Raw genomic sequence first — 26140 nt, 5'->3', positions numbered from 1 at the left:
GCAGATACAGTCCAACGGCAAATATCACTGCCTCAACTGATTTCACAAATGCTCAGAATGTTTCTATAAATATATCTTTCAGTGAGCCCTGTACTGGTGGACGAGGTTTTGTATGTTCTCTCTTTGATTCTTGCATTATCCTAGTCTTTCAGAATTGTGGTTTTTTGGTTGATTTGTCTCAACCTTTCTATTATTGAAGTATGGCTTTGGTTGATTTGAGAAAGATAAAATGGAGTTCTCTCTAGTGTAATGGAGTCCACATACAACAAGCAATAATGGTGGATTATCTCCCTAGTCAAGTGTTAGAAATACAAAATGATTGTATTGTATTTCTTGAATAAAAGAATATACATCAGAGCCTTTATATAGGAGGCATATGTGTGCGGTACAAGTAAAGTGTACTATACAAGTAACCTAACTGGGCCTAAAGTCCATTAACATAATATACACTAACAGCCCCCCTCAAACTCAAGGTGGATGTGAGACCAACTTGAAGTTGTCAACTAAATCACGAGTGCGTCTCTTAGGAAGTGACTTGGTGAAGATATCTGCAAGTTGATCTTTGGAGGAGACGGAGAAGAGCTTAAGAGCACCATGGACAAGATAATAACGGATAAAGTGACAATCAATCTCGATGTGTTTAGTCCGTTCATGAAAGACATCATTGTGAGCAATATGAATGGCACTCTGGTTGTCACAATAAAGGGGAGTAGCAGAGGAGGTGGACACACCCAAATCCTTAAGAAGTCATCGTAGCCAAATGAGCTCAGATGTGGTATCAGCAAGGGCACGATATTCTGCTTCAGTACTAGAGCAGGCCACAAAAGTTTGTTTCTTACTTCGCCAAGAAATCAAAGAAGAACCAAGGAGAAAGCAATAACCTGTAGTGGACCTGCGATCAGTAGGATCTCCTGCCCAGTCAGCATCAGAGAATGCACGGAGTACAAGAGGAGACTGAGCTGAGTAGAAAAGGCCATGAAAAAGGGTACCCTTCAAGTATCGAAGAATGCGCAAAACAGCAGCATAGTGAGTTGATCGTGGAGCAGACAAATACTGGCTCACCTGATGAACAGCATAGGAGATGTCTGGACGAGTAACTGTGAGATAAACTAAGCTGCCAACCAATCGTCTGTAAAGAGAAGGATTAGACAATGGTTTTCCCCCCGAGGGTGTCAGATGCGCATTAAGTTCAACTGGAGTGTCAACAGTCTTGCTGTCAGTAAGTCCAGCTTGAGACAACAGGTCAGAAGCATACTTAGCTTGAGTAATATAAAGACCATTTGTGGAATGAGTAATTTCAAGACCCAAGAAATAGCTGAGATGTCCAAGATCTTTCATCTCAAACTGCTGACTGAGAAAATCCTTGAGTTCTTGAATGCCACTGAGGTCATCACCAGTTATGATCATATCATCCACATATAGAAGAAGCAAAATAGTGCCTTTATCAGTACGACGAAAAAATAATGCAGAATCATACGGACTGGCAGTGTAACCCAAGCGAAAGATAGTGGAGCTGAACTTGGCAAACCAAGCTCGAGGGGCTTGTTTAAGACCATAAAGCGCACGTCGAAGATGACAAACCTTGTTTGATTCAACAGAGAGACCAGGAGGAGGTTGCATATAGACTTCTTCACTCAGATCCCCATTAAGGAAGGCATTTTTAACATCCATCTGAAAAAGATCCCATTTACTAGCAGCAGCAACAGCTAAGAGAGCACGAACAGATGAGATACGAGCAACTGGAGCAAAAGTCTCTTCATAATCAATCCCATACTCGTGTAAAACCTTTGGCAACAAGACGAGCCTTGTAGCGCTCAACGGATCCATCAGAGCGAGTCTTGATCTTATAGATCCACTTACAACCAACCACAGACTGTCCAGGAGGAAGAGTAACCAGATCCCAAGTATGGTTTTTGGTTAATGCATCAAGTTCCTCTTTCATTGCAATCTGCCATAAAGGGTCAGTAGAGGCCTCACGATAGGTTTGAGGCTCGTGAAGTGTAGCAAGGGTAGTGTAACAATGATAGTCAAGTAAATGTGGAGGAATGGACCTTACCCGGGTTGAGTGGCGAGGTGGAATGTCTTGTGGAGGATCTTCAGGCAGAAGCATCAAAAATATCTGGAGAGAAGTCCAAAGAAGGATCAAAAGTATTTGTAGAAGGAACAAGAGACTCATCTGGAAAGATTTCTAAAACAGAGGAGTTAGTCAAGGAGGAACGAAAGTGAGAGAGTTCAACAAACAATCGGTGTTCCCAAAAGACAACATTACGAGAAACACGAAGACGATGAGAGACAGGATCATAACACCTATACCCCTTTTGAGTTTCACCATAACCAAGGAAACAACAAAGTCTAGATCGAGGCTCAAGTTTGTTGTGCTCATGAGGCTGAAGAAGAACAAAACAAGCAGATCCAAATAAGCGAAGGTGATGATAGTCAGGGGGTGACCCAAAAAGACGCTCATACGGAGTTTGATTATGGATGACAGCACTTGGAATGCGATTAATTGCATGAACAGCATGAAGAGCAGCTTCACCCCAAAATGGGGTAGGAACTTTGGTAGAAAGAAGAAGAGCACGAACAGTGTCAAGAATATGACGAAGTTTTCTTTCGGCTCGACTATTTTGCTGAGAGGTACCTGGACAAGTTAGATGATGTACAGTGCCATAGGAATGTAACAGAGCTTGAAACGCATATTGAGTATATTCAAGAGCATTGTTAGATCGAAAAATTTTGATACGTTTGGAGAATTGTGTTTCAACCATTTTTGCAAAATTGCTATATATTGGTAAAATTTCAGAACGAGATTTCATAGGAAAAATCCAACTATAACGAGAATAATCATCAATAAAAACAACAAAATATCGAGATCCACCAATACTAGCAACAGGAGAAGGTCCCCAAACATCAGAATGAATTAACTCAAAAATACTATTAGAAATAGATTCACTGTTATTAAAAGGCAAAGCTGGCTGTTTTCCTAACTGACATGAAGTACAATCAAAATTGTCTTTAGACACAGAACCCAACAGACCCCTAGACGCTAACTGTTGTACCCGAGAAGATGGTGCATGACCAAGACGAGAATGCCAAAGTGCAAGAGAAGGTAGGGAAGAAACTGCAACAGCTGCAGCAGCAACAGAAACAGGAGCAACAGGTGGAAGATGAAGATTGTCCACGGGAAACATACGCCCAACTCTAGGACCGGTCCCAAGCTCCTGCCCCGTCCTTGGATTCTACACAATACACCCAGAATAGTAAAAAATAAGGCGATAACCTAGTTCAGCTAATTGTCCCACAGAGCACAAATTATAGGATAGGTCAGGTACATGGAAGACTCCAGGAACAGAAAGGTTAGAGGTTGAAACAAAACCTAAACTATTTCCATGCATGGTGGAACCATCAACTATATGAATATTTAGAGGATGTGGTGCAGGGTCAAGTTTGGAGAATAAGGACGAGTGAGGTGTCATGTGATTGCAGCAGGCAGAATCAAAAAGCCAAGTTTGAGACTTACCGGGTAGAACAGATAGGGCAGTGGAAAGAGATGCATTACCAGCCATACGAACAGCCTGAGCTATGATCTCCTGTAGTTCAGTGGGGGAGAGGTTGATAGTGGATCCAGAAGACTGGGACTCAGCTGAAGTGGAAGCCATTGGCGGAGTAGGCTCAGTATTAGCAACAGCAGCAGTAGATTTGTTGCGACGGTAACAAGTCTCAATGGTGTGGCCAGAACGCTTGCAATAGTTGCAGACCTTTTTGTTGGTTTGCTTGCGACGATTGTTAGAGCCAGAGGAATCACCTGATTACTGAGGCTGCTCTATGAGTGGAGTAGATGGAGTAATAGCCAAAACATTGAGCTTATTCTGGGCTTGAAGGGTTGCAAGACGAGCTTCTTCTCTAACTAACTCATTCACAGCAGTATCAAGAGAGGGAGCAGGACTGCGATTTAGAAGCTGACCTCGAATGGGCTCAAAGTCCTTGTGAAGTGACATCAGGAATTCATAGAGGCGAAATTCATCTCTGATGGAAGCATATTGCTGAGCATCCTTTGAGCATGCCCAAGTTGGATCAGAAAGGTCAATTTGGTCTCAAATGTAGCGAAGCTGATCATAATAGTCATTGATGGATTGCCCTGGTTCTTGCTTGAGTTGATGCAATTCAACCACTAATTGATATTTCATGGATCCATGAGTAGTGGAGTACCTTTTGGCCAACATATCCCATGCAGATTTTGCATCATCAAAGCTGCCCAATTGTACGGCACCAAGACCTTAGGCCCATACAGACCCCGGGCCCTGCCCCAATTGTACAGTGCGGTGATCCCAGGCCCATACAGGCCCTGGGCCTTGTCCCGTACTGGTTTTGGCCACAGGCCCAGCCGAAAGGTCCAGTCGTCCTACGCCATTCCCGGGGATTCATAAATAACAAACAGGTGTAGGGTATTAAGTTCCAAGGTGGGCTCGGTCAAACGTTTCCGGTCATGTACATGAGTCATTCCCGGGAAAATGTGGTATGCACGGGAGACGGTGCTGCCGAGCATTATCGGTCCAGATGGAATCAAGTTCCAAGATCATAAATGCAGCACCGCCCTCTCACCTAAACATCCACTTAAATCAAATGATATTGGACCTTCAATGGCACAAACGGTGGCTGTAATCATGATCTTCCCACTAACCTTGGCTATAAATAGAAGAAAGATGGGAGAAGAATGGGATTTTTTTTTGGGAGAGAAAAGAGTGAAAGAGTGAACATCAAACTGGGCGTTGCTTTGAGTCTCTGCCGAGAACGACCCATAGTAGGAAATCTTCAAGCCCACTACAAATAGATTGTGAGCCCATAATAATCCAAGGCCCATAGGCCTCGTACTTGGTTCTCACAATTGGCGCCCACCGTGGGGCCCTCCTACAAAGCTGTAGTTCGACTGGGACTCAAACGACGAGGATGTCTGAGGAGCGTGCACCAAGCGGCTCCATGGGATCTTCTCGGGGGTCAACATGGAGGGAGAGAAGGCAAAAAAGGCGGGAAGATAGGGAGCACTCAAGAAGGGAGGAAGGGTCCGGACAAGGAGAAGGATCGGCTCAGACACACTGGACGGTTTCGGACGTCTCGGCGCATCGGCGGCATGACGAAAGGGACCGAGAGCTGGAACGGTTACGCAGACTGGTAATGGACCTAGAGCTGGAAGCAAGGGTTCGGCGAGATGAAAGGAATCGCAACTCCCAGCAAAGGAGAAACCAGGGTGAGGCCTCCAGCCGGTCTAATACGCATCGGTCCCGAGACCGGTCGCGCTCCCAAGAGTCGCACCGGCAATCACGGGAACCACGCAATCGACGGAACCGCTCACGGTCGCACGGTTATGATCACCAAGGATCAGAATCACCGGAAGAACGTCTACACCACAATGCCTCCATGGACGCAATGAGCCGGGCTCTACGGATGGCTGCCCGGTCACCGTTTTCCGATGAAATTGAACGGGCCCCTATGCCGAGCAGATTCACACGACCACCATTCAATTCGTATGAGAGAAGGACAGACCCTGTGGAGCATGTTAGCCATTACATCCACATGATGTCTTTGCATGCGCACAACGATGCATTAATGTGTAAGGTTTTTCCCTCTAGTCTCGGTTCCACGGCACTAAGATGGTTCAATGGTTTGCGGAAGGGCTCCATACACAGCTTTGCCGAGCTGATTCAGGAATTCGGCAGCAGGTTCGTGACATGTAGCCGGGTGCAACAGCCGGTTGACGCACTACTTTCCATGAAGATGAGGGTTGGGGAAACCCTTCGGAGTTATGCCAGCCGATACTGGGAACTCTATAACGAGATTGGTGGAGGAAATGAGAAAATTGCGGCAAGCACCTTCAGAATGGGGCTCCCTGAGGATTCTGAATTACGGGAGTCACTGACGAGAAGACCCCCCGAGGACATGAGGCAACTGATGAGACGCATAGAGGAGTACAAACGCCTGGAAGATGACCGGTTGCAAAGCAGGGGGAAAGCTCCGTTAGTGGGGAGATCTCGGCAAAACGTTTTGCCGGCAAAACCGAAACGAGACTTCAGAATGCAGGGACCAGAGGGGCAGATCGACGGGGTCAATGTGGTGTTTAAAGAGCCAGTTCACAAGATCCTGGAACGGATCAAAGACGAGCCATTCTTCAGGTGGCCGAACAAAATGGGGGGCGACCCATCTCGGAGGAACCAAAACTTATACTGCACCTATCACAGAGACAAGGGGCACACGACTGAACAGTGCCGGGTATTAAAAGATCATCTCGGACAGCTAGCAAGGGCCGGGTACTTAAAAGAGTTTGTAACAGATTCCGTTAACCGAGAAACCGGGCAGGGATCCCAACAGAAAAGGAATCCCCTTCCACCACCCCTGGGGGTAATCGAAGTCATCCATGCCGCACCAAGAAGGGCAGCAGCGGCTAAAAGGATACTGACAGTAGCCTGCGCGGAAGGAGAATCATCCAAAAAGAAGAAAAAAGGTGGACGGCCGACCATCTCGTTCGGAGAAGATGATTTCGAGGGGACGGTCCAACCCCACGACGATGCTTTGGTGGTGACAGCCCGGATAGGCGGATTCCTGGTAAAGAGGGTGATGATTGATCAAGGAAGCGGAGCCGACGTCATGTACCCGGATCTCTTTGAAGGGCTAGGGTTAAAGACCCAGGATTTGGCGAAGTATGACACGCCGTTGGTCTCGTTTGATGGGAGGGTTGTAATTCCCGAGGGGCAGATCTCTCTCCCAGTGAACATGGAAGGCAAGACAGTTATAGTTACATTTATAGTGGTCCGATCATTCGCACCATACACCGCAATCCTGGGAAGGCCGTGGATTCACGCAATGGGGGCTGTCCCGTCCACCCTTCACGTAAAAGTGAAATTTCCTACCGAGAATGGAGTTGCCGTGGTAAGGGGGAATCAGCAGGTGGCGAGGCAGTGCCTCGTCGCCGCGGTCCGGTGGGAGAACGAACAGCTCGGTCGAACTGAGGAGAACGAGAAAGAAAATTCATAGCAATTACAGAAACCCCAGGGGGAAGCTGGGGCGGACGTGGCCGAGGAGGTGCTGAAGGTAAGGATTCTCCCAGATGCTGACAAGTATTTCCAGATAGGTACAAGCATGAACGACCGGGAAAGGGTAGATATGTTGCTGTTCTTATTGCAAAACGTGGACGTTTTTGCGTGGAGCCCGTATGAAGTGCCCGGCGTAGATCCCGAGTTCATTGTCCACAGACTCAATGTGGATCCGTTATTCCCCCCAAAGAAGCAGAAACCGAGAAGAGCGTCGAGGGAACACGTCGAGGCAGTAAACCTGGAGGTACAGCGGCTGAAGGATGCCGGAGCCATAAAGGAGATATTCTTCCCGAAGTGGTTGGCAAACACTGTCGTGGTAAAGAAGAAGAACGGGAAATGGAGAGTTTGTGTGGATTTCACAGACTTGAACAAGGCATGTCCCAAGGACCCATTCCCGATGCCCAAGATTGACCAGCTAGTAGATGCAACGTACGGGCATCCGAGGATGAGCTTCCTGGATGCCTTCCAGGGCTACCACCAAATTGCCTTGGCGCCCGAAGACCGAGAAAAGACTGCATTTATCTCCCCGAATGCGAATTATCACTACGAGGTCATGCCGTTCGGACTAAAGAACGCCGGGGCTACGTATCAGAGAATGATGACGAGAATGTTCCGAGAAAAAATTGGATGCACGGTTGAAGTTTATATCGATGATATGGTGGTGAAAAGCAGAATTGAGTCGCAGCACACCGAAGATCTCCGGGGAGTGTTTGAGATACTACGTCGGTATAAATTGCGCTTGAATGCCGAAAAGTGCACTTTCGGAGTGGGGGCTGGTAAGTTCCTGGGGTATCTGATCTCTACTCGGGGTATAGAAGCCAACCCCGACCAGATAGAAGCCGTGAACCGCCTCAAACCACCAAGCAATCCCAAAGAGGTGCAAGTGCTCACTGGAATGCTAGCGGCCCTGAACAGATTCATCTCCAAGTCTGCCGACCGTTGCCGGCCCTTTTATCAGCTTCTGAAAAAGTGGAAGGGGTTTCTATGGGACGAGAGCTGCGATGAAGCCTTTCGAGAGCTAAAGGAATATTTGGCAAAGGCGCCGAGGTTGACGGCCCCGGATCCCGGAGAGGATCTGTTTATGTATCTCGCTGTCACCGACCATGCGGTAAGTGCTGTGTTGCTAAGGGACCGGGGAGTGCAGATGCCGGTGTATTACGTGAGCAAAACCTTGGTCGATGCCGAGACAAGGTACCTGCCTCTCGAGAAGTTAGTTTTGGCTCTGGTGCACGCCACGAGAAAGTTGCCACATTACTTCCAGGCACACACAGTGTTCGTCCTCACCGAGTATCCATTGCAGTCACTATTGAAGAGATCAGACTTCACAGGGCGGATTGCCAAGTGGGGGACTCGGTTGGGATCGTTTGACATAAGATACCGGCCTAGAAGCTCGGTGAAGGGACAGGTTCTGGCTGACTTCATCGCAGAGTTTACACCCAAGGATGAAGGCAAAATAATCTGTAGTACGGAGATTCGCCCATGGAGGTTATTTGTGGACGGTGCATCGAATGCTATGGGGGCCGGGGCTGGTATTGTCATTGTCACCCCGGAGGGTATACGACTGGAACACTCCCTCAGACTGGGGTTCAAAGCCTCGAACAACGAAGCCGAATACGAAGCCATGTTGGCCGGATTGAGGGCAGTATTACATCTGGGCGCAAAGGACATAGAGATCTACTCTGATTCTCGACTGGTGGTTTATCAGATCACTGGGGACTTCGAAGCTCGGGACCCCAGAATGAAAGCTTATCTCGGCGCGGCAAAGCAGATTATCAGTCAGTTTGGAACGGTAAAGATATCCCAGGTAGCCCGGTCACAAAACAAGCACGCTGACTCTCTTGCCACGTTAGCCTCATCGGCTACCGAGGATACGCCAAGGCTCATCACGGTAGAACTTGTAAAGGAGCCAAGCATCCAGGTGAAGAATGTTCCCAACCAAGCCGGAGTAGAGATTGCGCAGGTGGCAGTAGCTGGTCCAAGTTGGATGAGCCCGATCATAGACTTCCTTGCCGAGGATAAAGTTCCGGAGAATGAGGCCGAGGCCAACAAGATTCGGCGAATGGCTCCCAGATACTGGCTGTCTTCAGACCGAAAATTGTACCGAAGATCCTTTGCAGGCCCTTACCTCTTATGCCTACATCCAGACAGGGTCAAAGAGCTCCTGACCGAGCTGCATGAGGGAGTGTGCGGCGGGCATGCCGGGGGACGATCTTTGGCACACCGAGCAATGACACAGGGGTTTTGGTGGCCACAGATGCAGAAGGATGCCGCCGAATACGTACGAAGTTGCGAACAATGTCAAAAGCACGCCCCAATGATCCATCAACCTGCAGGACAGCTAAATCCTGTCAGCAGCCCGTGGCCATTTGCACAATGGGGGCTTGACATCCTTGGGCCTTTCCCCCGGGCAACGGGGAACCGCCGTTTTGTATTGGTGGCTGTAGATTACTTCACAAAGTGGGCTGAAGCAGAGGCCTTGGCTAATATCCGGGATTCCGACGTGAAAAAATTTGTATGGAAAAACATAGTTACACGGTTTGGGGTGCCGAATTCGCTGGTATCAGACAATGGGCTGCAGTTCGACAGCAATGCTTTCCGGAGCTTTTGTAGTAAGCTTGGCATCAAAAACAAGTATTCAACCCCGGCATACCCACAAAGCAACGGCCAAGCTGAAGCGGTAAACAAGACTATCTTGAACGGGCTCAAAAGAAGGTTGGACGGAGCAAAGGGAAGATGGGCGGAAGAGCTACCCAGTGTATTATGGGCGTACCGCACGACCCCTAGGAGATCCACGGGTGAAACCCCGTTCTCCCTGACATACGGCTCGGAAGCAGTCATACCAACCGAGGTGAGCTTATGCAGTGCACGGGTCGCCGGGTTTGACCCCGTACAGAACGCCGACCTGATGATGGAGCGTTTGGATTGGCTAGAAGAATGCAGGGAGGCTGCGACCATACGTCTTGCCGAGTATCAACAGAAGCTGGCCCAAAGGTACAACCGAAATGTAAAGAGCAGGGAGTTCATTGCCGGGGAACTAGTATTAAGAAGGGTAGTGGGAAACATGCGGGACTTGACTGCAGGGAAGCTCGCTCAGAGTTGGGAAGGACCATACAGAGTCACAGCTATTGCGGGTGCAGGGGCCTACTACTTGGAAGACCTTGACGAGAGGCCACTCCCCCGACCATGGAACGCCAACAACTTGAAGAAGTTCTACGCATAATCATCGGTGTAAGCCATTACTTGTATCCCATTGAAACTAAGAGCATGATGAATCCTTTTGTATAAGCTATTTTTCATTCCTTAGCCGTACGCCGGAAGAATCACCATCAAATCTCAAAGGACAGAAGCCTGACTCTCGGTTCGATCACTATCGCCGAGCAGGCGGAAACCTACAAATAATAATCTAAGGACAGAAACCTGATCCTCGGCTCGATCACTATCGCCGAGCAGGTGGAAACCTACAGATAAGTCTCTAAGGACAGAAGCCTGACCCTCGGTTCGATCACTATCGCCGAGCAGGCGGAAACCTACAAATAATAATCTAAGGACAGAAACCTGATCCTCGGCTCGATCACTATCGCCGAGCAGGTGGAAACCTACAGATAAGTCTCTAAGGACAGAAGCCTGACCCTCGGTTCGATCACTATCGCCGAGCAGGCGGAAACCTACAAATAATAATCTAAGGACAGAAACCTGATCCTCGGCTCGATCACTATCGCCGAGCAGGTGGAAACCTACAGATAAGTCTCTAAGGACAGAAGCCTGACCCTCGGTTCGATCACTATCGCCGAGCAGGCGGAAACCTACAAATAATAATCTAAGGATAGAAACCTGATCCTCGGCTCGATCACTATCGCCGAGCAGGTGGAAACCTACAAATAATTCTCTAAGTACGAAAACCTGACCCTCGGCTCGATTCCCGGTTCAGCCAAAGCCTAACCCGACCCTTTTTCAAATACTAAGTCAAAAAGCGCTCTCAAAATACACTAAGCGCCGCGTAAATGGTTCTCGGGGGTACTATTACATTAAGCCGCCATAGCACTGGCGTGGTTCAAGCAAAACACGAACAGAGATAATTTCATTCGACAAATTCAAACGGAAAAAGAAAACGGACTTCTAATTAAAGTAGAGCAATTGTTCGGTCACCACATCCCGGTGACATAGGCAAATAAAACCAACAAAATAAAACAAATGTTCGGTCACCGCATCCCGGTGACGTGAGCAAGTAAAACTAATAAAATGAAAGTGAGCAAGCAAGATAAAAGCAAAATTAGCGGGGAGGTTGGTTCGGTGGTATCACTTCCTGCTGGCCGGCCAAAGAAAAAGGCGGGGCCTCACCGAGAAGCTCCTGCACAGTCGGGATACTGGTGACTTCCATTTCCTCAGGCTCGGCGTGAGCATCGATTTGCTCAACCAGCTCCCTCATACTGGCTGTCTCTTCCTCGTCAATCGCCACCGGGGTACCCTGAGCAGCAGGGGCGGGGCTCGGGAATGGGATTTGGCCGGGGTCTCTCAGATGCGAATCCTCAGGAACGCCCATTGCCTGAAGGGCGGCAAACCACCCGGCCTCAAAGCCCATATTCCTAGCCCGAGCAACCACCGGCTCTACAGAGTTTTCGGCATCAGCAAAGCCGACATCATACCATTTCTGCTCCGCGGCTGCCAAGCCTGCCCTAAGGTCAGCTATCTCCTCGGCATTGGAGGTGTTAAGGCTGATAGCTTGGGCTAGCTTAAGCTCCGTCTCATTCTGCTGGGTTAGGAGCTCCGCACACCTTTTCTCGGCAAGGGACCGGTTCTTCTCGGCAATTGCTGCCTTTTTCTCAGCAGACTCGGCGGCCTTCAGTTTTTCCTTAGCCGTTTTCACCGCCGCCTCGCGCGCCTCCTTCTCGCGCTCGCTCTCCTCAGCAAGCTCCCTTGCCCGAGCAGCCACAATGTGGGCCATTTGAGCAGCCTAGCAAGGACAAAAGTTAGAAAAAAGACAAAAGGAAACCTGTATGAAGAACTAGATAGACAAAAAAATTACCGCAATGGCGTGCCACTCTAACCGGCGCCCTACGGACTCCTCGGATCCATCCTCGAAAGCATGCACATCCTCCGGAAGTTGGAGAGCTTCGGCCAAAGATTGGGCAATACGGCCGCCCTCGCCTTTATCCCACATCCGAATGCAGGCGGTTGACGGCAATGGTTTGCCGTCCAGAAGGATCTTCGGCTCCCACGCAGGAGCCACTTGGGAGGAGGACGCGCCCCCCGTGCCGGCTTCAGTCGGCGGCTCACGGATAACAATACCACCTGTTGGACGGGGAGGAGTCTGGGCAGCGACCTCGCCCGGGCAAGTGGAAGGTTGATCAGTGACCTTTTGCTTCTTCCGGGCACGTCCGGCCTGCGGTGGGGGTGAAGGCTGCGGCACTTGACCCCGGCCCTCTGGAGGAGGGGGCTGATTGGATTGTCGGGCACCGGGCACAAACCGTTCTACCGACAGCACTTTTCTAGATACCATCTTTCCCTTAGGCCGGGCAGCTCTAGCTAAAAGGGCGGCCGCTTCTATCACTTGTTGTTGGTTCACGGCGGCCGGATTCTCGGGGATTGGCTGCTCTTGCGCTTGGCCTTGCTGCACGGCTTCGTGGGCTAACTCCCTGATGCGCCGGGATGCTTTTTCCGCGGATTCGTCTCTCAAAGGGGCTAGCTCGTCTGCGCAAGTAACCCGCCGGCCAAATTCCCTCGCTTCCCCGGTTGTAAGACTCGGCGGTAAAAAGTTCACGTACCGAACGTCTATATACGACAGCAGGGGGCTGTCAACTATCAGGGCCTGCTTGAACGGCTGCCAAGTAGAATAAACCGGCTCCACACCGAGGATCAAATGCGAAGCCCGGAGTTGCCCGTCCCAATGCACGTATATCTCAGAGCGGAGGACGAAGTTTAAGTCTTTGGCGTGGACGACTCTGAGGTCCTGCACAAACACTTTGCCGTCTGCAAAAGATCAAATGACGCATTAGTCTCTAATCATAAAAATTCTTTTTACCGAGAGGAAGAAAAAGAGAGGCGAAAGAAAGCAGTTATATGAAGGGGATGGAACGAACCCACTTCACGCGGCGTAAGGGGGCAAGGAAACTCCCCGGCAAACCAATTGCCGCTCACCCTAACGAACTCATTGGCGGAATTCCTGTTCGAATCAGGTAGGCATGATATCAGCCGTACCCGTGCATCCCTTGTCTTTAGGTAATAACCGGTGGCTTTGCTCCCACAGAGCCTATACATTTGGTTAATGTCATGGTGGTCTAACTGTAAGTTAAAGGTGTGGTTCAACTTACTGACGCAACTAACTACCCGGTAAAAGTTGGGGGGAAGTTGGTCCGGGCACAGCCCGTAGTAAGTGAGTGTGTTTATTAAGAGGGGATCCACGGGGAACCTGACCCCACCTTCTAGAATGGACATCAAAGGAAAGAAGGCTATACCATGCCCTCGGTGGAGTTCAATATCGCTCTCATGGCAGTAGGCCACATCCACGTCATTGGGAATGTTAAATTTACTCCTAAAGGTGGCCAAAGCAGCCGGGGACTCTAGGAGGTAAGAGTAACCCATCTATAACGCCTAAAAATACGAAAGTAAACTCAAAGAAATGAAAGTTGAAAGGAAAAGGAAGGGGAAGAAAAACTTACTTTGGGTTCTAAGGAGGAAAAGAACACTGGGTAAGCAAGCGCACAGAAATGTGGTCGGCAGAGAAAAAGAGCTCTAAAGATTGGCAGAGGAAAAATGGGATGCTGTTCAGAGGGAGGTTATTTATAGAGGAAAGAAAAGTGAATGGAGGAAGAAGAAGCGTCTGAATCAAGCATTAAATGGGCGCGGTCTACGAGCAGTCCAACGAACGCCAAGCATAACCAATCCGCACGTCGCTTCGGTCCTCGAACCGTCAAGCAATAATGACGACTGCGCCTGGCGCCGCGAAACGGCGCGTCTTTTGAGATGAATATTAAATGAGAAATGACGGTCAGAAGTCCCAGGCTAAAAGACTCCCGAGGTCAAAAGGTCCCATGCTGCTCCTTGATTCTTCTCGATGACCGAGTATGAATCAAGGGGGGGCTATTGTACGGCACCGAGACCTTAGGCCCAAACAGACCCCGGGCCCTGCCCCAATTGTACAGTGCGGTGATCCCAGGCCCATACAGGCCCTGGGCCTTGTCTCGTACTGGCTTTGGCCACAGGCCCAGCCGAAAGGTCCAGTCGTCCTACGCCATTCCCGGGGATTCATAAATAACAAACAGGTGTAGGGTATTAAGTTCCAAGGTGGGCTCGGTCAAACGTTCCCGGTCATGTACATGAGTCATTCCCGGGAAAATGTGGTATGCACGGGAGACGGTGCTGCCGAGCATTATCGGTCCAGATGGAATCAAGTTCCAAGATCATAAATGCAGCACCGCCCTCTCACCTAAACATCCACTTAAATCAAATGATATTGGACCTTCAATGGCACAAACGGTGGCTGTAATCATGATCTTCCCACTAACCTTGGCTATAAATAGAAGAAAGATGGGAGAAGAATGGGATTTTTTTTTGGGGGAGAGAAAAGAGTGAAAGAGTGAACATCAAACTGGGCGTTGCTTTGAGTCTCTGCCGAGAACGACCCATAGTAGGAAATCTTCAAGCCCACTACAAATAGATTGTGAGCCCATAATAATCCAAGGCCCATAGGCCTCGTACTTGGTTCTCACACCAATAGATTGGAAATAGAGGGAATGGAAGTATTTCGAATCCATGTGAGGATCATGTGGTTATGACTATCCCATTCAATCATGCGACCAAGAAAAACAGCATCTTCTTCACTTGCTCCCTTGACAGGAATAGTGATTGCACCAGTACAATAATGCCAGAGCATGCGACCCTTAAGAAAACTGCGCATAGCTTGAGACCAAGATAAGTAATTTTTATTCCCCTCCAATACAGTATTGATGGGGCGAGGAACAAAAATATCCTTTTTATCCATTTAGAGACACAATATGCAAAAACAGACAGCAAAAATGAAATCTATGCGAAAAACTGGGTAAGGAGAACCTGGACTCAAAAAGTCAACTCTGGAAAAGTCAACGGTCAACGGTCAACGGCCAGTCAAAGTCAACGGTCAACCTGGAAGTCAACGGTCAAATCCAGATTCAGAAGGTGACGTCAGCGGATGACGCAAGCAGTGACGTCAGCAAGCTGTTAAGGCTGACGTCAGCAATGACGTCAGCGAGGCTGTTGATGCACGTGAGGCGCGTGACGGCGCGTGGTCGGTGCGTGAAAGGAAGCTGTGGAGCGTGGTGGCGCGTGTGGCGCGTGATCGGCGTAACAGCAACTTTGAGAGGCGCGTGGGGGCGCGTGCAGTCTCCGATGGTGAAGAGGCTTCCACGAATTTGTAGATTGGCGCTGGACGATCTCAGTGGTGCCTTCAAAAACGTAATCGGAGCAATAATTGCAGCGGCGATGCAAAGAGCAGTGGTCTGTGCAATGTGAAACTCCTTAACGACGGCGGCTGCAGGTCCGGAACCCAAGGACGACGGCTGGATGACGTCGGAGGTTCAACGGCGAGAGACTGCGGCGGCAATTTGATGGCGGAAGCGTTGTTAAAAAGAAAGCCACACTAATGAAGACAAGACTGCTAAGAAAAGGTCAGAGTAGTGGTTCTGATACCATGTTAGAAATACAGAATGATTGTATTGTATTTCTTGAATAAAAGAATATACATCAGAGCCTTTATATAGGAGGCATATGTGTGCGGTACAAGTAAAGTGTACTATACAAGTAACCTAACTGGGCCTAAAGCCCATTAACATAATATACACTAACATCAAGGATTTATTATCAGATCTTTTCCATAAGGATATTTTATAATAACACTGCTTGAAACACTTGTCAATGAATGATATAATCATCTTTTTAAAATTTTTGAATCACCGACAAATGTCTTGAAATTCCTCACATGGAACTGTCCACCATGTTTATTGTGTAAGTTGAATTCCATAATCTAGGTTCTCTGACTAGTTATGCTGTCTAGACTGAATAATAAACCGAATTCTAACATTTTCATCACTTTTGGAAAACTCTTTACAGCTTTTGGTCTACGGTGATGGCAACGTTATACCAAACTCGCTCAAAATTCTACAGCCAAACCTCCAATATTCTGTCCTTGTGAATTTATCATCCACTGCTCAGTATGGGCGAGTGATTTTGGTAATGGATAAAAATTTTTGTCCTGACAGTGCAGGGAACAAATTTGAAAGAAACAAGAATTCTAATTTCACTGTGCGTTTCGGTGAGTAGTTTTTATTTCAGCAAGAGTTATAAGTGAAATGTCCTTTCATATCTATTCTTGTTTTTATCTAATTGATGCCTTGAACTTACTTATAGGCAATTTTTATCATAATAAAATGAATAATCTGGACTGTTTATGTAGCTGACCTTGTCTAATTTGATTGTTGTTGTTGTTTTTGTTGCTGCTGCTGCTGTTGTCAATGTGTTCTTTACATGCTCTGTTCATTAATTCTACAGATAGACGAACTATGGTTGTCAACTTAACTACTCATGTTCCCGAAAGGCAACTTGTACTTGACGACGTTAATGGTGAAACTAGACTGGTGCTAGCAACTAATAATTGTGTTAAACTAAGGATCTGTATAACCTTTCTAGTGCCAGTTCTCAACTCATCTGCAGAAATTTTAAAATCTCTTGAACCGGAAATTTTATATTCTCTCCCAATGAGTCAGGGCAAGCTTCTTCCTCTGAATGTCAGTAAAGATGATCCTGGGCATCGCAGATTTAAATTTATGGTCAGATGGTTCTCACAAACTTATTTTATTTATCAGCAATGAGAATAGAAGTTGGCTCATAGGTTAGGAGCCTGTTTAGTTGTCCTATGAATTTGGAATGGCTCATTTATTTATTTATTTTTATAATATGTAATGCACATCATCATCTTGAATGGGGTCAGTTGGAAACATTGGAGCCATTAATTGTATTGTACATCATATATTGATTGTCACACAGTCATTATTGTACATCATATATACACACTACAAGCTTCATGTTTGAAATATGGACTTCCTTAAAAAAATATGAATATTGCATGTGAAATTGTGGACGTAGCGTGTACAAAGCATACATTATGTGTGTGTGAGAGAACATTTATAGCTATTTATATCTCTAGGGCCTATTTTTCTCATACCTTTTCTTGCTTATTAATTTTCACTCTCTACTTTCAGGTTGATGGATGTATATCTGGCATGGCCATAGTCACAGTAGGAATTGATGAAAACTCTATAACAAGCATACATGGGACTCCAGTTTCCAAAGCTGATCCTATTACTTTCCTATTTGGTACGGTTGGCAATGGTTTACAAGTGTTACAAGGAGAAAATAAATCATCTGTTTGTAGAAAGCTTTAGGTGTATCAAAAAAAAAAAAAAAAGATTATATGCAATCAAGAAAGCTTTATATTTAAATGTATACTAGCCGCAAACTTACGCGTGATAATTATTTTTATGATAGTTTTATTAAACTTTTTTTTACAATTTAAACTAATCTAATAATGAGTAATGTATTTTATAATTATATTTTTATTTATTATAAGAACAATCATAAATGTAATATAGGAACAATCCAAAACACCAAAAAAATGTAAACTAAAAAAATTAATAAAACCTAACAATGATTAATTGAATCAATATTAGGATAAAATTTTGTTTTTGATAATCTATTAAGGTTATTTTCTTTGTAAAAATTATAATTTCGGCCGCTCAAAACATATTATCAAATAAACAATTATTAACAAAATCTAAGAATTAAATTTCTATACATGCATTGTTATAAAATAATAATAATAAAAATAAAATTGCAAAAGTTAAAATTTGTCACCTATCCGATTATTTTTGTTTGGCTAACCCTTGCTTTTCTTCAAATAAATGACATTATAAAGTACTTCTAATACAATTATTAAGAGTACTTTGTCCACCACAAAGGATTAGAAAATAAACAAAAATTAGTAAAGTCTCCTAGTTTAACATCTAAATTGATCACTATAAAAAATCATGCTATGTAATAGAATAAATACCAAATTATCCAAATCATGCTATGTAATAGAATAATAATATATTTTTATATGCTATATTTAATTATTTAGAACGCAATAGGATAACATTTAACAATCAAGGAGAATAAAAAATTAAAAAAACAACAACAACAATTTAAAAAACAAAACTAAATCACAATTTAAAAAACAAAACTAAATCTCATTAACCCAAGATAGAGTTTTAAAGAATATAAAAAATTATCAACCTAAAGTAGAGATGCAAGAAAAATAAAAAAATCCACCAAAAAATTTAGAGAGAGAGAGAGGGAGAGGGAACCCTTTTTTTTTTTTTTTTTGGTGAGGGAAAACTATGCGTAAAATAGAAGAGATAGTGACAAATTTATAGTAAGAGAGTGTGAATAAGAAGAGACAAAAATAAAGGAAGATAAAGGGAAAGAGGAGGAATGATATTAATGTAGAGGGTAGTGGGGAGATGAAAAGATGATTGAGGGAGAAAGATTGAAGAAGTAGTGGGAAGATGAAATGGTAAGGGAGAGAAATGTTGGGGAAGTGTAAATATTAAAAAATAAATGTTAAAAAAAATTATAAGAAAATTGAAAAAAAAAAAAAAAAAAAAGCCCTAAAGCTTGAAAGGCTTCAACCATTTTAAAATTGTAGGACAAATTATATTTTGAAAAGGAAAAGAAAAAAAAGAATGACGTGACAGCTGATGTGGCGCAACGTGAGAGCAGCAACATTAAAGACTACACTTCAGCTTTTAGTAATATATAGATTATCCAAATCATGCTATGTAATAGAATAATATTATATTTTTATATGCTATATTTAATTTTTTAGAATGCAATAGGATAACATTTAACAATCAAAGAGAATAAAAAATTTAAAAAACAACAACAACAATTTAAAAAAATAAACCAAATCACAATTTAAAAAACAAAACTAAGTCGCATTAACCCAAAATAGAGTTTTAAAGAATATAAAAAATTATCAACCTAAAGTAGAAATGTAAGAAAAAAAAAAAAAAAATCCACCAACAATTTAGAGAGAGAGAGAGAGAGAGAGAGAGAGAGAGAGAGAGAGGGAACTCTTCTTCTTTTTTTCTTTTTTTTTTTTGTGAGGAAAAACTATGCATAGAATAGAAGAGATAGTGACAAATTTATAATAAGAGGGTGTGAATAAGAAGAGACAAAATAAAGGAAGATGAAGGGAAAGAGGAGGAATGATATTAATGTAGAGGGTAGTGGGGAGATGAAAAGATAAGGGAGGGAGAAAGATTGAAGAAGTAATGGGGAGAAGAAATGGTAAGGGAGAGAAATGTTGGAGAAGTGTAAATTTTTTAGGTTTTGGGTTGGGCTTGATAGTGGAACTAAATAAGTAAGAGGTGGATTGGATTAATTATACAGATTTATTATAAGGTGATAGTGTAAATAAATAAATAAGTAGTGGGCTGAATTTATTATAAGATGATAGTGGAAATAAATAAATAAGTAGTGAGCTGTATTTATAGGGCTGAAAATTGTAAAAACCATTTTAAAATTGTAGGACAAATTATATTTTAAAAAAGAAAAGAAAAAAAAGAATGACGTGACAGCTGATGTGGGGCAACGTGAGAGCAGCAGTATTAAACACTACGTTTCAGCTTTTAGTAATATATAGATTTGTTGGATATTTCCTCCTGATAGATATAATTGTGACCTTCAGATTCTTTAAGGCCTGCTCCAATGTTGATTACACCACCTTCAGATTCTCTGATGCCTGTAAGTACACCTCCTTCAGATTTTCTGGGGCCTAATGAAAATTTGACCACTCTGCTCCACATGAGGACAAGAGAACACAACATCCCTATGTGGATAGAATTCATGGAGCCTGTATTTGGCTTCAACGATGCTAAAATATCAATCAATGGAGGGTACATAGAGAGGCAAGTCATTTCTGGTTACCTTTGTGTCTATGTATATTAACCAGTACATGAACACATACATCACATGCATGATGAACCCACACACAATCGAGAAACCATGATGATGACCTTTTTACACACCATTTGGGTTCTTGATGGAAGTACTATTTCAATCAGTATGGCATATTTACTCTTGACATATTTTCATTTTTGTTCCTTTCCAATGATAGTCATTACCATTTTCAGCTTTAAAGAAGAAAGTAAAAAAAAATATGCTGTAGTGATAAGAGCATTCCATGATATTGTATCCGTCAATGTTCCCGAAAATGTAGCTCAGGATGCTGCTGGAAACAAAAATCTAGCTTCCAAAACTCTACTAGTAAGGCCATGTAAGGGTTCTCCCTCTTATCTCTTGTTGTCAGCTCAATTGTAGTCCAACAATTCCATAGATGACACTTTTAAGCTCTTTAATTTTCTTATTTATTTACTGATGTAAGGTTAAAAATATATATACAGATTCTGTGCCCAAAATATCTACTGTAATTTTAGTATTTGCAACTACTTCATTTGTGGCGACATCTATTGCTGCCGGGCTGCTTACGGCTTCAATTGCAAGCCTTTCCTCTATTGGGACATTTTCTCCACCATTTTCTTCTCTTCCTGATCCTGCGAGTAATCTTTTTGTATGATATCTAACTCATTTGAACCGTTATCTCATTAATTGATTATTTAGTTATACCATTTTAATATTCTTTTTTTGATACACCTGATAATATTCTACACAAGGGCTTTTGCACCGTGTTAGAAACAAAAAAGTAAATAACTTGACATTGATTTTGAGGTTTGGTGTTATAAAAAAGTGTAGATTAAAATCTTACAACTCTTTGGGGTTGAAACAAATTTCTTTAAATGACATTCTTGACAAACAATCGAGGCCGCAAAAAATGTTCTGATAGCATGTTGATGTCACCAAAATTTTTCTTGGATCACCTTGAATAAGAACACCACGCACATTATTGGTGATCTCTTCTTTCAAAGTATTTTTTGTGCAAAGCATTTCATTTATGGTAAAACAAGATCTTTCTGATGTACAGATCATATTTGCTTATTTTTTTCTTTGTGGCTGATCCTGTATTTTCCAAGGTTTGAACTAGAAGTTTATCAAACTGTACCTAGCAGGTTATTGCACTATGATTATATGTAGCCTCTTGAAAATCAAGTAAAATAATTTGAAATACTTGGAACAATTTGACCCTTTTCCTCCTGTAAAAATAATTTTCCTTGATTTTTTAAACATAAAATTTAATATATGATTGTGCTCTCTAAATATTTTCATTGTTTTGAGTCTTTTGATCATTTTATTCTAATATTAGCAATTTGGCATGAAGATATCAAACCTTATATGTGGTTTTTGGCGGGTAGATTAGCGTAACATACTGTCATTTAAGTATCCGATAAAAATAACTTATCAAACCTTATGAACTGCATCACTCTTGTAGAACTAAGTCGCATTTTTCCTTTTCTCTTTCATACAGAGAATGGCAGGCCATATTCAGGTTTTTGCATTATCTACATGGTTGGGAGTGACACTGCCAGTGGAGTATTATGAATTAGCCAGGGGTTTGCACTGGAGCATTCCCTACTTCAATCTTCCATGGGAAACTGGGCGCACTCACTCAAGTCCTCCTGCCAACTCACGTACCAGGTCTAAAATTCATGATTCAGGAATTTTCCTGGGTGTGCAGAATAGGGCTAGGGCTAAGGCACCCATGCGATTAAAGGAAAATGAATATTCATTCTTTGAGGTCTGAAACTTCTACTTTTCTTGTGATTTGCTTTTGACTTCTTTAATCATACAATGAATAAAATTTGTGATAGAATGCATTGTACACCTGCAGAATAGTGGACCAGACCCTGTTTCGGACGGGTAAGTTATGAGGCCTCTAATTCTATCTATGACATGCACTTGCATATGGATTTTAGAGACAGAAAAAAAAGAAGGAAATATTCAATTCAGATTTGTTTTTTGCTCAAAATATATTCAATATAAATCAGAAAAACTATGAAAGCGATAAAGGAATATTTTGTAAATTTTAAAAGAATTGTTGAATGGAAATTAAATAATTCTTGGAATGGACCATTTGTTATGCTAGTTATTTAGATGTAGAATTTTGTGTATGTATGAAAAATAAAAACCATTCATTCTTTGAATTATTTCAAATTATTGATCAAACCAAAAGGACAAGCTTGATACTTAATTCCCTATTATTCATTTCTGTTTAATTCGTGAATTCATCATTTGGATTTTGAAGTGCCACAAACAGTCTCATTTATTTTTTAGTGTAATATCTTACTAGATTTTGTCTCATGTAGGTGGGAGGATTTTAGTAGAACCATGTTTTGGTTAGCCATAATTGGTGGCAGTTTAATACTACTGCATGCTTTACTCCTTGCCATCCTAAAATTCAGGAAACCAAGGCAGAGGGGTTATGGAGTACTCGCATTCCCAAGATTTGAAATATTCCTTGTTAATCTTGCAGTGCCTAGTATTTGTGAGGCCTTTGCTGCTCTAATTAGAGGTAACTTGAAAGCTTGTTTTCTTCCCCCACATATGAATCATTAAATATGCATTTATCATGCAAAATCTGAGTTTCAAAAGATAATTATGCTTTTGGCTTTTGTTTTACTAATTGCAAACCGCATATTAGCTTCTTTAAACTCTTTACTTATATTGAATTCATTAATCAAGGAATTGCCTATTTCTCATTATGATATGCCATAGAATGAGCTTTGTTTTTTTATGTTCTTATCGAGTAATTTTTTCTACACTAATTTCCAATTACGTGATGGAATTGTGGCCATGTTCCTGTCTTGTTCAGATAAGTCTTATGGACTTAATAATTATCATATTGGATGGCACTAAAACTAGTCTAGAGTCCCATCTCCTCACATATTTAAGAATTGCAATGCAACTGATGTTTCACACTGTTTGGACATAAATAACTTCTCTGTGCATGACAGCATTCATAGGCATAGTTATCTGACTGCATCATATCAGAGTTATGCAAATGTGTATCTAGAACCAAATTCACATTTTTTTCACATTTACATGCTCTTTATCATTGGTTTAATGCTAAGAACTTCAAGTACTATATAGCTATGTGGCTTAATCTTTTCTCACTTTTTTGAATTAAGGAGGAACGACATCAGGGATTGTAGTTGGCACTTTGATTCTGGTTGCTGTGTCTTTTCTACTGTTGGACTTGCTCTGGTTCCTTTCTACCGGTATTAAATTTGCAAAGCGAGTTCTAATCAAAGAAGATAATCAAGCAATTCAAGTAGGACAGAGAAATCCCAGAATAGCCCAAGTAACTTTGGGTGCTGGTAATGAAGGCCAGTGGACATTGAACGGGAAACAGAACTCTGATTGCCTAACCATGTTAGTGCCTCTATTCGAAGATTTAATAGGCCCCATTGCCCCTGATGTTGAAGCTGGAGAGGATTCTGGCGGCACTGACTTGGCTCCATCGAGTTTAGAACAAAGTATGTCCCGTTCAACTAGGCCGAGTCATATTCCCTCCACAAGATCAAGTACCGTAGCAACTCCGGTAGTCCCATCGACGTCCAGCACAAGTGCGCATACACATGGTGATTATCAAATCATTGCCCCTGATGACAAAACTGAAGAGGTAGAGATTTCTGGGGGTAGTGTATCTTCTATCCAAAATATGTTTATGCAACTCAGAATATACTACACATTGATTGAGTCTGTGAGACGCGTTATGCTAGGGGCTCTGGGTGGTGCCTATAAGAATACCTGGTCTTCTACGATTCCTGTTATAATCTTGTTATGCATCACTTCTTTGCAGCTCTTCTTCCTTGTTCTTGAGAAGCCATTTATTAAGAGAAGAGTTCAGTTGGTTGAGATAATCTCAGTTGCCAGTGAAGTATGTGTATTTGCTCTCACTTTGGTTCTCTTGGACACGAAATTGTCATCCAAGCAAGAGACTATAGTTGGAGTGTCCATGCTTGTACTTTTCTTGATGGGATTTTTACCACAGATTGTGATTGAATTGTATGCTCTGCGCAGACAGATAAAGCAACTGGACACCACTAATAAGCGTTTTCGAATCGGTTTGAGGATAGCTTCATTTGGAATTCTTCTTTTTTTCTTCTCACAAGAGTCTTTGAATTACAACTTCCCAGATTGTTTTGGGGATAAAGATCTTAATGAGACTGGTGGTGAAGGGGGTGAAGAGTCCACTAATGTCACTGGCGACCAAGGGGATGAAGATAGTAATGTCACTGGTGACCAAGGGGATGAAAATAATAATGCAACTAAAAGGAACGGGAACTCTGGGAGAAGGAACAAGAACTCCAGTAACAGGAATGAGAATAGGAACTCGGAAAATTCTGTGCCAGAAAATCATGGTTAAACCAACTGGTAAAGGCTGTTAGGAACTGTTTGGGGATTGCCTGAGATAATTTGAAGATGGCAGCCAGCAATGTGACCCATTAGAATTGTGATTTGATTTATTAGGTGTTATCGTAGTTGCTTAATTAGTTGTTATTCAATAAGCATGCGTGTAAGGCTTTTGTAAAAGCCTATGAACTTAATATTGGATTATCAGAATGTGTGTGAGAAAAATCAAACCTATATTATATATATATATATAAAAAAAACTTGTTAGGAGGTCTTGGTAACGCCTCAACGCATAACCATAAAATTCTTTTGACATTCACTTTTCATATTTCTCACTCTTTTTTCACCATATCCGGATCCCCACGTGGGAAAAAAAGGTGCTGCTTGTGGCCTAGGGGGTTGTAAGAAAGGAGCCTAAAATATGACCTCTCCCCCTTTGGTTCAAGGACGTTGATCGCTCTACATTTCCGGATTTTCATTTTGACTATAAGAAATGAAAAATGCATGTCATGAAACTCAGAAAAGTGACAAACATCACAATTTTTTTGCAAACTACATTCCATGATAAGCTATGAGATTCATTTTGAGTAGAGATGCCAAACATGAGTCAACCGACGTTAAATGGAAAGAGAATGTGTATATTTATTGTGGAATCTTATATATAGTTAGATTTCTTACATGCCCCTTGCCATATGTCTTACATTAGGATTATTTCCCTTTTTATTTTTCTCCTTAAGCTATGCACGTTTATCCAATAGGTACGAGGGGGAATAAGAACAAAAGGAAGAAGAGTGGAGCAAAATGGGAATCCCTTACCCTTAATTGGACGTTCTTAAATTTAAGTTGGATAGGGGGAATATATATTCCTTCATTAGGTTGGGTTGTTTTAAAAAATGATAAGATATCATATAAATTAACAATTATAATTTTTTGTTCAATTTAAAATTGACATCATAAGGAAAAATTTGACAATTTTTTACTATTACTATTATTATTATTATTATTATTATTATTATTATTATTATTATTATTATTATTATTATTATTATTATTATAAGAAGAAGAAACCCTCCCCTCCCCTCCTCTCCAAATTCTCAAAAAAAAGAAAAAAGAAAAAAGAAACACCGTCAACTATACCAAAATAGATTTGAATAAACTGAAATGGACCTAACTAAACCGAATAGTAATTATTTATATATATATATATATATATATATAGAATTAGGTTTAGGTTGGGTTGTTTTAAAAAATGATAAGATATCATATAAATTAACAATTATAATTTTTTGTTCAATTTAAACATCATAAGGAAAAATTTGACAATTTATTATTATTATTATTATTATTATTAATATAAGAAGAAACCCTCTCCCCCCCTCCCCTCCTCTCCAAATTCTCCCAACAAAAAAAAAAAAAAGAAAAGAAAAAAGAAACACCGTCAACTAGACCAAAATGGATTTGAATAAACTGAAATGGACCTAACTAAACCGAATAGTAATTATATATATATTTATATATATATATATATATATATATTGTAAGGTTGAATTTATTCAACTATGTGTTGGATTTATTCCGTGTCAAATTTGATTGTAATTCAGCATTTAGAAACCCTATATTTAGGTGGGAATAATGTAAGGGTTGTATGTGAGAGAATGTGAAGAATTGATCAAGTGTGT

The 26140-nt window shown here is 42.6% G+C and overlaps 2 protein-coding genes across 3 annotated transcripts; one reads left to right on the top strand and one right to left on the bottom strand.

The window, feature by feature from the left end:
* The first annotated feature begins 4 nt into the window (after positions 1-4).
* Positions 5-24671, top strand: LOC115966015. The gene is made up of 11 exons (XM_031085345.1): positions 5-110; positions 16164-16365; positions 16602-16879; positions 17312-17426; positions 19840-20059; positions 20285-20427; positions 20555-20721; positions 21574-21843; positions 21937-21965; positions 22412-22617; positions 23234-24671. Exons 2-11 carry the CDS (start codon positions 16287-16289, stop codon positions 24472-24474), a joined length of 2748 nt encoding a protein of 915 aa, XP_030941205.1. The 5' UTR covers positions 5-110; positions 16164-16286; the 3' UTR covers positions 24475-24671.
* Positions 10969-14178, bottom strand: LOC115966016. 2 transcript variants are annotated; one of them, XM_031085346.1, is made up of 2 exons: positions 13739-14178; positions 10969-13049 (listed from the first exon to the last, which is right to left on the bottom strand). In XM_031085346.1, exon 2 carries the CDS (start codon positions 12022-12024, stop codon positions 11353-11355), a length of 672 nt encoding a protein of 223 aa, XP_030941206.1. In that variant the 5' UTR covers positions 12025-13049; positions 13739-14178; the 3' UTR covers positions 10969-11352. The 2 variants fall into 2 exon arrangements, with proteins under 2 accessions (XP_030941206.1, XP_030941207.1); XM_031085347.1 differs by lacking the exon at positions 13739-14178 and adding an exon at positions 13160-13313.
* Positions 24672-26140: the final 1469 nt, after the last annotated feature.

Source organism: Quercus lobata, chromosome 10 (genome assembly GCF_001633185.2).
Source record: "Quercus lobata isolate SW786 chromosome 10, ValleyOak3.0 Primary Assembly, whole genome shotgun sequence".
In the NCBI taxonomy this organism is placed as follows: Eukaryota; Viridiplantae; Streptophyta; class Magnoliopsida; order Fagales; family Fagaceae; genus Quercus; species Quercus lobata.
This window is presented reverse-complemented; position numbering and strand designations above follow the sequence as displayed.

What these genes read in the sequence shown, in the direction of transcription:
- LOC115966015 (XM_031085345.1), top strand. Translation starts at nt 16,287, where the DNA reads ATGGATAAAAATTTTTGTCCTGACAGTGCAGGGAACAAATTTGAAAGA. An exon ending in AACTCTACTAGTAAGGCCAT is followed by an intron (nt 20,428 to 20,554) that starts GTAAGGGTTCTC and finishes ATATATATACAG; the next exon opens with ATTCTGTGCCCAAAATATCT. An exon ending in CTTTGCTGCTCTAATTAGAG is followed by an intron (nt 22,618 to 23,233) that starts GTAACTTGAAAG and finishes TTTTGAATTAAG; the next exon opens with GAGGAACGACATCAGGGATT.
- LOC115966016 (XM_031085346.1), bottom strand. Translation starts at nt 12,024, where the DNA reads ATGGCCCACATTGTGGCTGCTCGGGCAAGGGAGCTTGCTGAGGAGAGC.